A 13,735-nucleotide genomic window follows, 5' to 3' on the forward strand; every position below is an offset into this window, starting at 1 on the left:
TAACTGTTTATCTATCATAATAAGTGTGAACAAATATTCTACATTGTTAGAAATTGTCAACATGGAAAAAAATTATTAATTATGCTTATTTACATATCATAATAAACCGTAGTAAGTCTTGAGCAATATTGTAATATTATAAACAGAGATAAAGATATTATAAAGTTGCAATTTTTTTTACCTGAATTGTTCTAATTTTATTAAAAACATTTTTTAATCAAAAGTGGTTCTTTCTCAGAAAAATAAATAAATAACTGAGTCCTTATTCTTCTTGACTTTTTTTCTCAGCCACATGAAGTGTGTGTCAAATTGGGCAGACAAGGCCTGATATTGAAAAGCTATATATAAAGTGGTGCTTGCGCATGCATTTGATGATGTATCTATATATTCACCAAAAGTGCTTTGCCCGTCATCACTTTCTATTTGATGGCACATTTGTGCAATTGCATCATGTATGCCTGAATCATCTCTGAAATATTTTCCCTTCTTTTTTCGGTGGTGGGGGGGACATTGGCTCATGCTGTACAGGGAGAAGGAACAAACTAGCAAACAAACAAGACACTAGCAACATCATAATCACTCGAGATCTATACTACATCTATAGCTTTTTTTCAAAAGTAATTCTAAATTCACCTGTATTTCGTTCTTACAAATCCTCTTACAACTAAAAAATGAGTTAAATATATTTTGTTCAAATTGAAACATGTTAAATGCATTAGTTTTTTTTTTTCATTTAAATAAGAGTAACATTATATTTATAAGAAATTTTTACTCTTATTTTTTTAAACAATCCCATTGATGTTTTGATAGAAGAAATCAAATTGTAATCTTAGATTATTTCTATTGTAAAAGAAAATGTTTGTTTTTTAATAAACAAGATTTTAAAAATTATAATTAAAAACTATCAGATTATGTTTTCCAATTTATTAATTACTTCACACTTTTTTTAAATTTTACAATAAAAGAATTGATTATTTTAGATGATTCAAACAAAATAGATTATTTTTCACTTAACATTATCCAAACATAAAACTTAATCAGTTGTTCAAATAATATCTAACGATAATCCTATCCAAACACACATTAGATATGTTAAAATTTGAGACAATTTCTGGGGACTACACACATTAGATGTTAAAATTTGGGACAATTTTTGGAAACTTCTCACTGAAGGTGAATTTTCAGTTTTAGCAAAAAGAGGTTCATTTCTTTTATCATGATCTTCAGAGCCTGGACCGTGCAACTAACGAGAGGCTAACTTCTTTTCTTTTCTTTTTGAGTAGTGTAAAGTTTCAAGCCAAAAGATAAAATGTATACATATTAAAAATTGAATTTTTATCGTTAAGATTTAAGTGACTTAAATGTAAAGTGAAAAATTATATTTTATTAGATGAACCTTAGTTGAATGAATGCATTAAAAGTTATTTTTGTTTGAACTTCTAAGAGAATTTATTTATTATAGTTGATGACAATCTTCACTATAAATAGAGAAGAAAATTAATAAAAAAACACAACACATGAAAAAAGGTGAGTAGAGAGATTGAAATAAAGTTACTTTGTTAAGAGAAAAGTGTCTTTGTGTGAATGCTATCATTTTTTGTAACAAAGTTACTTTGTTGAGAGAAAAGTGTCTTTGTGTGAATGCTATCATTTTTTGTAACTATTAAGTGGAGTACTCGGATTTATAGAGTGATACACTATTTGGGGTGAGTTACAATCTTATAATCATTTTTGTGATAGTGAAATACTTTGAGTCGGTTCCGAGGATGTAGGCAAGAGATTTCGAACCACATTAAATTCTTGCGTTTGTTGTTATTTTTCCTACTGTGTAATCTTTGTTGTGTTCTCACAATACTTTGTGAGGGCGGGTAATTTTGTTTGTGTGAGCATTGATTACTTACCCAACAAGTAGTACATGGAGAGCCTAGCTTTTTATTTGGGCAGAAGGAACTGAGATGTTAAATCTAGCTAACCTACCTCTACATATCAGGTAGTCTTAGTGTGTCATGCAGACTGCAAAAACCATGTAATACGATGCAGCATGGCAAAAAAAAAATCTGATATGGAGATGGAGCTGCTGCATATGAAAGAAGCATTGGCATTAGATATAGAAATATAGTCCAGCCTATCAAAATATCCCTTGTGATTTGTGAACACCTCTTATCTTATGCATGATATAAAAGACATCCTCTTTCTTCTAAAGCATCTTGGTTTGCAGAACAGCTAACTTCAACAATGCTTGAGCAATAGGGTTATCCTTCGTTTTCCTTCACTAGCAACATCATTCATAATCACATGAATTTGCTCCAGTTTTTATTCCACACAAAATCGGCCATTTTGCAATATGGGTATGAACCTGTATATAGTGTATACAGCCTTGCTAATATTTACAAGCATGCTACATGGAATTTCTTCACCATAACGTCTATCAATCAACTTTGCATCCCTTTCTATCAGAAATCGTCATGTTTATGACTCAGCATGACCATTCAATAAAATGCAAACAGGGAGGCATTGAAACATATCCAGAGACATTTACCAGCGACAGATCCCAGGTGCCTCTGTTCTGCTCAATTCCACTATTTCCTCATACTTAGAAGGAAATACAAAGCCCCACAACTGCATGGATGAAAGAGCATTTCCTAATTAGTTTTTTTTTTTGGATTAAATGTCTCTACAATTAATAAATTTGGATTTGGTGGGCAACTAATCAGCTAAAACAAGGGAAAAAGAAAGGGGGACTCAGGTGAATGTGAGGGAGGGATTTGTGTCGGTTGGGGAGATTTATGTGCACCTCTACTTCCTTCACTTCAAATTCTTGAGAATGTGCAAGGCAAGGATTCCCATAAGTTTCTGAAACCGAACTTGATCCGTTCAATCTTCAGCAGATAACCCAAAATATGAAACCCACAAAAAAAAAAAATTCAGGCCAATGATATTAATTACTATAGAGGGTAGGCTAATGATTTGTTTGAGAGAGGGGGGAGAAAAGATAGCATAATGAAAGAACAAAGCTCTTACAGATCACCCTCCAAATAAAGTGCAAAATGACTTCCGCCACCAATTGCTAGGAAGTCAGTGGTGCAAAGTGTGAAGTAGCGGTTTACTCCTGCAATGTGGCGGTTAATTCCGCATAGCTAGTAAAGAGAAATGAAGTATATGGAATTTCAAAACAGCCAGATATTCATTTCCCATCAATCATGCAAATCAAGGGTCGGGGGTCACACGTGGGTAATTTTAATTCTATCATGTTTCAAAACGTAAGCCTCAAAATGATGCTGAATCTTGCACAAAAATACTCTGCTGAATCTCAAACAAAAATATCACATCAACTTTTTCAGGGTCATTATAATAGGAGCATATCAAGTGCTGCTTTTTTTTTTTTTTTTTCTGAGTTGATTAAGTGCTTGAAGATTGAAAATCAGATATCAACTTTTTAGTGGACACTGTTAAACATGTCAGAGAATTCATCAATTTTTCTTAAGACATTCAGATGAGGGAATGGATTTTAAGATTAAGCCTTACAGACAAAAAATAATGGTGAATATCGGTGTCTCTAAAGCAATGTTATCAATGGTGGATGGTGGAAGGTCAAAATTTCACCATATAAACATGACACTGCGGCCTATCTATGGTGCCTCCATAGAGGGCCTCCCTTCACAAATTGCCATAACCTATCTATGGTGTCTCCATAGAGGGCCTCCCTTCACAAATTGCCTATGTCGGTTGGCAAAAAATCCGCCATGGTGCCGCCATTTAACAACACTGCTCTAAAGAAAAGTAAAATCAAGCCTTCCTCAATGGGGATTGGCTATATATATGAGAAGTTACATTTCCTTTAGCAAGACATCAAATGATCTCATGATCATCCACAAATGTAGCCTTTTTAATTTAAAAATGAAATGGAAATGGGTGGTGTTATGAAATATAGCCAAATTCAGAGGTAGTTTTATTAAAATAAAACGTACTTGATAGAATAATTTCTAAAAGGTTCACCACAAAACCCACACGGAATTCATTTTGGTAAACTGTCATCATTTTTCATCTCAATAAATCAACTTCAATTCTCTCATTCCACATAGCTGTGAGATAAAAATAAAATATAAAATGTTCATTTCTTGATTTAGCTATTCATTCAATACAAGTTATTGACAAATAGATCAAACTAATCATTGATTTTGATAAAGAATGGAATATTCAAACTCAATGAAAAATAGATACCTGTTGGGTGATATATAACAGGACAACCAGAGGTGTTTGTGAAAACAAATGAATTGTTTGTTCCCTGTGCAAAATTTAATGCGAATAAGATGAAAAAAAATAACATGTTGCAAAATGAAGCAGACAATGCCCAACAACATTTGATAGTAGGGAAAAGAGGTGAGTGGTGGACCTGGTATTTTCTCTTGTTGGATGGTCTTAGAGGAGCTTCAACCAAGCCACCAAACACTGCCCCTTTACGATCTCCAACAACCTGGAACAAAATAGCTGATACTGAGAACCAATCCATGAATGAAGAGAGTAAAAATTAGAAATTAGTCTTGCCGATTAAAGGACACATTAACACATATATCTTTTCTAATCAGATATGAGAGAGCCAACCCATGATAAAATAACAGAATTCCAAGATGTGGCTTTATAATTGGATAGCATAAAGTTTTAATCAGTAAGCTTACAAACATTTGGGACTTCAACACAGTCATCTTAAACTACAGCAGGCTACTATAATATTATTAATTACACTCAGAACAGTTGGGATTTAAAGTAAACTCAGCCATTCATCCATACAAAATCATCAAGTCACAAATATAAACTACAAAAAAAAAAGTGTTAAATCTCCCTCAACCAACACTATATTATCAATAGGCCACAATGAAATAGTTTTGACATTTGATATACAAACTACACTGCGATCATCAATGAAACAGGGCTAGCAGAACAATTGGGATCTAAAGTAAACTCAGACATTCAAATCAAGTCACAAATATAAACTCCAAAAAAAGAAAGGTTAAATCTCCTTCAACAAACACAATATATTATTAATAGGTCACACTGAAATAGTTTTGACATAAAAGTAATATTTATGGAACTCTTGTGCTAATATCTTTTTAGGTAATATCTAAAGGCAAGATAATTCGATTTAGGTACCACAGAACCATTGGTTCATCAAGTTTAAAAAAAAAAAGGTTTCTGTTGTCAAATGTAATAGTTTTTTTTTCTGCTTCGGCCAAATTTGAATGAACAAAAGCTTGATCATGTGTAAATATGTACTTTGTGACTGTTGAATTGGAACTGACCTTAAAGTAAATTGGAAGTAACTAAAATGCACAACCCATATCGAATCCAATGTATACTCAATTTATCAACCAAAAAAATGTCCCAACGGACTTCAACTAGTCTACTCAAAAAGGGGAAGACAGAAGTTTGTTTGAGGTAAAAAAAAAATCTCAAATGCAGAACATACATAGACGATTCAAAAATACGTGCATAAGATTGATAATCTTCAAAAGGTCAATGAAACTTTACCAGCAAGCTCATTCCAGGACAAAGCATGCTTCGCCGGTAAAGAGTTGAAAGTGATATACCATGTTTCCAAGTGCTGCATAAAACACAAAAAGGTAAGACAAACATTAATCAACAAGAGTTTCAAACTTATACACAGAACAACACAATATTGTATCAGCAAATGAATCTTCATCTTCATGCTTAGACATATATACCTGTACAGCATAAACCATTTCCGGCCACGAATAAGTGCCGGCAGTGAAGCATACACCGCATTTCGCACACCCTCGGAAACAAGCATTGAAGGCTCAGAAATTTGAGGCAGATGATCACCAACCCCAGACACAGCCACAGCCAATGGCTCTTTCACAATGCGCTTCATCTCAACGCCACCTTCGTCGGTGTAATTGCTATCCCTGTTGCTAAATCCACCCATTTGGTGAATGGCCCTACCAAGTGAATGTTTGCTCCTGGAAAACAAACTTTTCTTCACAACAAAACTTTCCTTCGTGGCTGAGTCTGATAGTAAAGAGTCATCACCTGCCACCTCATCATCATTCTTCTTATCAGCTTCACCAACTTTATCCCCGGAATCCGAAGTAGACAACAGAGAATAGAGAAACGCAGTGAAGGACGAAGTATCAGGCCCATCAATTATCACATCATCACTACCACCCTTTGACTCACCCACATCTTCTTTTTCTTCTTCTCCCTGAATAACAATCATGTTGATTTCACAAAAAACGTGTCTAAAATTACTACATAGGATTAATTCAATAATAATAAAAATGACTACAGAGTATTAATTGAATGGAATAATAAATTAATAAGAGCGAATATATAGAGAGAGAGAGAACTTACGGAAGGAGGGAGAGAAGGGGGTTTGTTGTTGTTGTTGTTGTTGTCAGAAATAGGGTTGAGAAGACCAGTGGTGAGATCAGAAACGAAGTAGGCTGCTTTGCTCCGAAAAGATTGCTTTTTACCCATTGTTTTCTATTTGCTATTTATGGAATAGATGCGATCGATGATGAATTTCCACCGCTAAAAATAAAAATTCAATAGAATTAGGATTGGGTTCCTATATTCGCAGTCTTCACTTATGTTCTGATTCACTCGTTCGACCCCTTTTTTTCTCTGCGGAAAACTCGATTAATATTATTATGATTATGATATGACTTTTATAAAAGAAGAAAGAAAGCCACGCCGGCAGAGAATAATAATAAAAAAAGTGTAGTTGGAGGTGGCTCGGTGCAGAAGTGAGTCGTCACCAAACTTGTATGCGCAAAAAAGCTTGTTGCAGTGCAGCTCGCGAGCCTGGTTCGTTGGTTCGGTTCGATCACTCGGCGGCAAAAGGTGGCAAAGAATGGAACAACTTAACTTGAATGAAAAGAACTGAATTAATTTTATTACTGTTAATCACAAACAGTAGATAAAAGGACTTCATGACCCAATGGAAAAGGCGCTGGTCTACGGAACCAGAGATTCTTGTTCGATCCCCAGTGACGGCTTTCCTTTTTTCGCATTTTTGTCTGTCCCTTTATGTTCCTCAAACGGAGAAGGATTTCTTGAAAAATCATACCCTCACTTATATGTCTATAACCATGTAATTAGAATAGTTGAGTCAAGTAACTAATGAAATTAGCAGAAGGATGACTTGTCCACACAAATGTTAATTTTAAATAAATAAAAAAAATAGGAACCCAACTATAGTTTTTTTTTATTTATTCTTGTCCGACACAAATGTTTATAGTTTGGCATTTTTTTTTTTAAAAAAAAAAAGGAAATGGCTTATCTTCATTATTTGAAATCGCAAGCTATGTTACGTGAAATATTGTGGAAAAAGGTTAAACAACTCAAAACAACTACACTTCAAACAGGACAAGAATATATATTATTCCATTGTACTACGCCGAATGTCCTAGTGGGTTTGATAAGCACAAAAACTCAAAACAAGACACAAGGTCTTGTTCAAATTTTATAATTATCAGAATACACAAGACATTATTGTCCTGTTTTCTATTCTATCCATTTCACTCTCTGTCAAAACTGAAAAGCTTACCCAAGGGTCATACATATTAAAAAGGACTCCTCCATATTCCCAAAACACGTTATTCACAAGGATGCGCTGAACGGTGCTTCTTACCACCAGCACCCTTGTTGCCATTTTTCTTCTTACCACCTTTCCCTTTCCATGTATTGGACATATTGGTTCCAGTTTCACGATCTCTTGATGCTGTTGAATTTAACAAATGCTTCACATTGAGTATGCCATTTCTAAAATGACCTTCGCTTGATTTCAGACCCCTGTTTCCTGGCTTGTGCTTCCCAGCAGATCTTTTACTGCTACCACCAAGCTTTCCCCCAAATTGTCCAAGAATCAAACGCTAAAAGCAACAAAGTGGTTGGTACATATTTATATATAAATAATGTCAGTAACAGACAGAAAAATAACGGGGGGTAAAAAAATTTCCCCCAAATTGTCCAAGAAGCAAACGCTAAAAGCCACCAAGTGGTTGGTACATATTTATTATATAATATGAGTAATGTCAGTAGCAGACAGACAGAAAAATAACCGGGGGATAAAAGTGGGGAATGATAGAAATTAATTACCTCTTGGAGCATTTTCTGCTCCCTCTCCTTTTGTTTCTTCATCATTAGTCGAGCCACACTTAAAGGTAATCTCTGATTCTTTTGGGGCTAAATATGGGAAAATGACAAACAGTAAGAAATTTGTTTCCTGAGCATCCTTATGCATTAGCACATGGCAAGCAAAATAGAACATCAACAATAGTCCTCACCTTCCCACCAAGAGAAACAACATTCCTATTTTCAATCTTTTTGCGTTCTTTCCATGACATATGTGAGTAGCCTGGAAAATAATACAATAATAAGCAGCCATGATAAGAAGTGCAACTGCAATACCATATTTGCAGGACATAGTGGAAATTAGAAAGGCAAACAAAACCAGGTGAATGGATATCATTACCACAAAATTAAAATAAAGGACCAAACATTTTCTTATCATTCAAACATCCAATATGCCAAAAAACCAATTTTAGCCCACATACTACTCAACAATTTCTAAGTAACACTCTTATATTTCCAACAAAAGAATCCTCAAGAGTATTTATACAACTGGTATTCAACTATACAATTCAATCCTGGTATTAACATAAATAAAAGTTACACGTTACCCTAAATGTTACAAGAGAACATAAAAGGACAGTGGTAAATTGCAGCCATTGCCACGTATCCTAATTAGAAACTTAGGTTGAGACAATTTCAATTAATAATATATTTTGCACAAAAAGAAGAGACTATCACATCTATCCAGCCAGTAGCCACATAAATCATCATGGTGCTTTAAAATCAAAGATTTCAGCTACCAAGTATGCATTGTACAGCTATTCACGAATCAATCTGCATCAGAGCAGACCAAAGAAATCCAACCTAATTATATGAAATATTATAGTAAGAAGCAAGAACATAATCATCCACTTTTCATAATGCATTGTCTTCTATTGAATTGAATATTCAAAATGCATCAACAACAGAAAGCAGATTCAAAGAAAAGATAAAGACAACAGTCAAGGAAAAGGGAAAGAAAGTCAAAATGAAAAATAGAAAATGAACATTACTAAAATTTTCAACATCTTTCATAATCTTCCTTATGTCCATTTCTTGTTCCTGTGTATCAGTTTGCTCTCTTGGAGGTCCATGCCCACCAGCTTGTTTCTTATTCTTGCACATCTTTCCCATCACTGCATTGAAAAATGAAGAAAAAAATTAGAAGGCACAAACTAAATCAAATTATGAAACAACAAACACAGATAAGAGAAGAAAAAAAAACAGTTCAAATGGATGTCTTAAATGTATCGTCCTTCATAGTTCATACAATAACAACCCGTAATAAAAACATTCTTTAAAATATCAATAATATGAATTTTCTTTAGAAACTCCAATGGTTTGAAATACCTCAAATATTATAAATGAGATTGAATCCTTACAAAGTAAAAATATTCTCAAATATGAGCTTCTGAAACGAATTCTAAAAATATAATAAGATAAGTCACATCTGGCACTTTATTCAAAAATAAATGTAGCCAAAATAAAACTAGGCCTTCACAGTTTCAACAGCTTCTTTCTTGTGCTTTGAAAACAACACTTCTAATGAGATATGATCCCATTGAATAAAACTAGTTCTAAAAGAAGTTTGCAAACAATGTTGTTTTTAGCCGGCACAGTAACTGTAAAAATCCAACCATGATACCAGCATTCTTCTAAAAAAAACACTAGTAATAATATAAATATCTTAAAATAATAATCTTCTTATAATTAAATATCATAGCATTATTACACAAGTCTTTCAGATAGCAATAATCAATCATTAATAATATCACAATCAATCAATGCTAAATCAACCAATTTCAAGGCATTCAATGTTATGTGGAGATATACTTCTTCCTGGCAGAAGCTTCCTCAATCTCTTATTAGGCATTTTCATGAGCCATAATAATCACACTTAAAACTGAATCAATAAGGAATAAGGAATTACCAATATCAGAATAGAATCACAAAAACATAAATATCAGAATTCACAAAAACAGTGTATTTCAATTTAGGCATTCTTATGTGTCATAATAATAATCACTGGACACTTAATGGAAAATTTTAAAACTGAATCAATAAAAAATACCAATATCAGAACCACCAAAACAAAAAACAGAATAAAATAATAATAAAAATATCAGAGGTCAGAATCAGTGCTCGATACATGCTCCAACAACCTGGTGGCTGGTCCGACTGCGACTGTGGACGGGAGGGCGCGAGTGCGACGGCCTGCTACTTTGTGCGTCAACGATGGGAGGTGCTGTTCTGGTGCGAGTTGCTGGATGTTGGTGGCGAGGTGCGCGTGCGGTGGACGGAGGGTGGTTGACAGTTGACGGCACGGGGCTGTGCTAGGGTTCGAAGGTGTTGAGAGTGAGACTTAACGATCGTGTCTGTGCCTTTTCTTTCTTTCAGATTTTGTATTTTTTTTTAGCCATCAAAACGACGGCGTTTCTTTATTTTTCTTAAAACAAAATTAAAAAAAATCGTGAAACAGTTCTGGTCATATTAACTGAAAATTACTTTATTATATTCTTTTAATAAATTAAATCAGTACAAAAATAATAAAATTATTTAATTTAATTTAATTTTTTTACGCAAATTGAATTTAAAGTTGAAGATAGTAATATTATATTATAATATTATTATTATTATTTTAAGATGATAAGATTTTTTAATTTAAAATAAAGTTATATATAATTTTATTTTGAAGATAATTGCATAAGAGTAATAATTAACACAATTTAATTTAAAATTATTATAATTTAAAATAAAATGTGATTTAATTTAAATTTTAAAATAATAGTAATACTGTAATAGTCATCTAAGATTTCAACAAGATTCTAATCATGTTCAGCAGCCATTATATTTTCTAGCAGAAATCAGACTAATATGACAATGGATGAAAAATAGATGAGAAGTAAGATAAGAAAATCGGGGAAATGTTTTCAAAGCATAATACTAAATTACTAGTAGCCAATAAAATGTAGCAACTTCTCCTTTACAGGTTAAAAGCGAATTGAAAAGTGAATTTTCTTAGTACATAGTATTTGATAAATTTGAGATTAAAAAAAATTGATAAATTTTAGTAAATGGAATAAACTAAGCATTGCATTTTTTTAATTAGAGATGCGATAATATTGGTTTTAACCATCTTGTGTTGATTTAAAAAAAAAAAAAAGACAACAACAACAATCTCGGGTTGAGTGAAAGGCAACTTGAATAAGCAATTAGTAGTTAAGGTGCATATGATATTGTTGGTTAATTGATATGTAATTGGTTGAAAAGATTGTTAGAAGACATAGAAAAATAATTTCACATTTTTGTCTAAATTTTTTTCCTTTTTATTCTTATGAAAAAATCGTGTTGTTATATGTTAGGAGAAGAGTGCAATCCTATTTTTATAGTGGAGACGTTTTTTTTTCTATAAGCATAAGATTTGTGTGTTTCAATTTAGACTATTTAAGAATTTTTCTTTTAAATTTTTTTTTTATTTATTATATGTTGTATATTGTTAATTCATGTTGTGTTATTATAGTCTGAAGTTACATTATCATTATTATTTTATTATTTAGTTTGAGGTTGTTATTTTCTTCTCATTTATTTCTTTTATTTTTATTTTATTTTCTAACAGTTCCTTCATTCCTTTTCACCCCTATTTACTTGTTTGTTCATTTTATTAAGAAAATCAGATTAAGAATTCATTTTTAAGTTGATACCTTAATGACCTCAATTGGTGCACGATAGGTTTCCAAGCTTGAATTTAGAAAAAAAACTGCACAGAAGGGTCTGTGTGTGGACTAATTTCACTTTTAGTTGCTAAATAATTTAGTTTATATATGTATTTTTTTACTTTTATTAACAATTTTAATTTTTATTGTCAAACAATAATATTAATTGATAATGTAATATTTACATTGACAAACTAACGACTTGATACTATCAATAAATCTAAGAGAAACACCAACATTTTTAATTCTTCATTTTGTATACATACGAGTTTATGACGTCAAATTAATTTACAATAAAAAAATCTAGCTTGATGTAGCTTGACTTTCTCAAGTGCACTGAACACATAAAATTACTTTGCTTCCTCAAGTTTCTTTAGTTAAAAAAATGATCAGGGTATACTCTTGTTTGATTGCTTAGCAATGCTAGTTTTCATTATGTGTTTCCTCTCTCTGTGTTGATATATAACTAAGACTCAGTTACAAGCTTGCATAAATGAAAGGAAACTTGAGTAAGTTTTATTTATAAATATAAATTACAGATGATAATTTTTTAATTCGAAAAAATTATATTCACTTTTATTTTGCAATAAATGTTTAGTTATTTTTTGTTGAATTAGAATTTAATGCTATTTTTTCAATTAATCATTTCGAAACTAAAATCATGGTTGTTGGAAATTGGAATCTATTACATTGTTTTCCCCAGTTAAAAAAAAAAATAGTGATGGTCAAGAATTGCGGGGTTATTCCATGTGCATGGAGATCAAGAAACCGAAAAAATAGTGAATGCACCCATTTTTTGCCTGCAAATTAGAACGCGTCGCTTGAATTTTGAACGTATAGATTCCCGGCACAACCAATGTCACGTTTTATTCATTTGAAGCCAATTTCACGTTTTATTTATTTGAAGCCTATGCCACGTTTTATTCATTTGAAGCCAATTTCACGTTTTATTTATTTGAAGCCTATGTCACGTTTTTCGTACTTCCATGGAAAAAAGTTATGATTAGGAATAAATTAAATTAATGCATAAAATATTATTTTTATGCATTATTGCACTATCAAATAATCAGAAATTTATATATATACATATATTAAGATAATTATTATACATAAAAATGTGTAACTGAATATATGACAGGATAAAATATTTATACCGTAACCATATTCCAATTTTAACACCTGACTGTGTAATATAAATCTACCAAGTTTTTTTTTAATAATAAGTTTCATAGTCGTGATTGTATAATGTAAGCAACACCAACCTTTTCTTATTATGGACATTAGAGCTTAATTGTGATGACTACACAGTCAATTAATAATATATTATCCTTTTAATGATTTTTAGGATAATTATTATAAGAGGTAATAAATTTATCATATATATATATAATATTTATAATTGGATGAATATAAAAATTTTATAGTCTGTGGATGCATTTTAATTATAAAAATTGTAATAAAACCGAATTTAAAAAATAGTAAATAACAAACCACTTGCTCATAAAAAAAATTGACAAACCACTGGTGCTATTATCCAATAAGAATTAGATTTTCATCTTGATAATTTGTGTAACATTTTAATGCAAACTTTTGTTAGAAAACTATCAAAGTGAAACTCTAGTTCTAATTTTCTTTTTTATTTTGGTAGACCAGTTCTAATTGTTAAATAGCATAAAAAAACACTTAAAAAAATATATCTAAGTTTCGTCCTTTGAGTATTTATTAATTAACTTTGTTATAAAAGTCAACAATGTCTTATCATAGACAGGTAACCAATTATGGTTATGATTAAAATTATTTTTCTTTTTGATTTTTTTTCCTTTGTGGTTGATGATAGGTTCGTATCATATCTTTGTATATAAATGGTTAAGCTGGCACCAACTCCTCACATT

The 13,735-nt window shown here is 31.8% G+C and overlaps 2 protein-coding genes across 6 annotated transcripts; both read right to left on the reverse strand.

The window, feature by feature from the left end:
* Nucleotides 1–2,078: 2,078 nt before the first annotated feature.
* On the reverse strand, nt 2,079–7,217 carry LOC100814579 (uncharacterized). Of its 4 annotated transcripts, XM_006585211.4 has the most exons (9): nt 6,367–7,217; nt 5,721–6,217; nt 5,527–5,599; nt 4,394–4,474; nt 4,222–4,285; nt 3,022–3,109; nt 2,795–2,879; nt 2,540–2,619; nt 2,079–2,450 (listed from the first exon to the last, which is right to left on the reverse strand). In XM_006585211.4, coding segments are annotated over exons 1-9 (1,095 nt in total). In that variant the 5' UTR covers nt 6,493–7,217; the 3' UTR covers nt 2,079–2,449. The 4 variants fall into 4 exon arrangements, 3 of the variants coding, with proteins under 3 accessions (XP_006585274.1, XP_003531351.1, XP_014634428.1); XM_003531303.5 differs by having other exon boundaries at nt 2,079–2,619; XR_005892554.1 differs by lacking the exon at nt 2,079–2,450 and having other exon boundaries at nt 2,555–2,619; nt 2,795–3,765.
* Nucleotides 7,218–7,373: 156 nt separating this feature from the next.
* On the reverse strand, nt 7,374–10,506 carry LOC100815108 (uncharacterized). 2 transcript variants are annotated; one of them, XM_003531304.4, is made up of 5 exons: nt 10,293–10,506; nt 9,144–9,266; nt 8,304–8,374; nt 8,116–8,202; nt 7,374–7,889 (listed from the first exon to the last, which is right to left on the reverse strand). In XM_003531304.4, the coding sequence occupies exons 2-5, from the start codon at nt 9,262–9,264 to the stop codon at nt 7,614–7,616; spliced, it is 555 nt and encodes a 184-aa protein (XP_003531352.1). In that variant the 5' UTR covers nt 9,265–9,266; nt 10,293–10,506; the 3' UTR covers nt 7,374–7,613. The 2 variants fall into 2 exon arrangements, with proteins under 2 accessions (XP_003531352.1, XP_006585276.1); XM_006585213.3 differs by having other exon boundaries at nt 10,280–10,506.
* Between the last annotated feature and the right edge of the window lie 3,229 nt (nt 10,507–13,735).

The sequence above is a fragment of the Glycine max genome, chromosome 8 (assembly GCF_000004515.6).
Source record: "Glycine max cultivar Williams 82 chromosome 8, Glycine_max_v4.0, whole genome shotgun sequence".
Taxonomy (NCBI): domain Eukaryota; kingdom Viridiplantae; phylum Streptophyta; class Magnoliopsida; order Fabales; family Fabaceae; genus Glycine; species Glycine max.

Bases quoted from the DNA above. Each gene is read 5' to 3' on its own strand.
- LOC100815108 (XM_003531304.4), bottom strand. From the start codon at position 9,264: ATGGGAAAGATGTGCAAGAATAAGAAACAAGCTGGTGGGCATGGACCT. The intron at 8,203-8,303 runs GTGAGGACTATT...TCCCATATTTAG, and splicing joins TTGTTTCTCTTGGTGGGAAG to CCCCAAAAGAATCAGAGATT. The intron at 7,890-8,115 runs GTAATTAATTTC...TGTTGCTTTTAG, and splicing joins AGCAGAAAATGCTCCAAGAG to CGTTTGATTCTTGGACAATT.
- LOC100814579 (XM_003531303.5), bottom strand. From the start codon at position 6,492: ATGGGTAAAAAGCAATCTTTTCGGAGCAAAGCAGCCTACTTCGTTTCT. The intron at 4,475-5,526 runs GTAAAGTTTCAT...ATTTTGTTCCAG, and splicing joins GTCCTGGAATGAGCTTGCTG to GTTGTTGGAGATCGTAAAGG. The intron at 2,620-2,794 runs GTGCACATAAAT...TCATCCATGCAG, and splicing joins TTGAAGTGAAGGAAGTAGAG to TTGTGGGGCTTTGTATTTCC.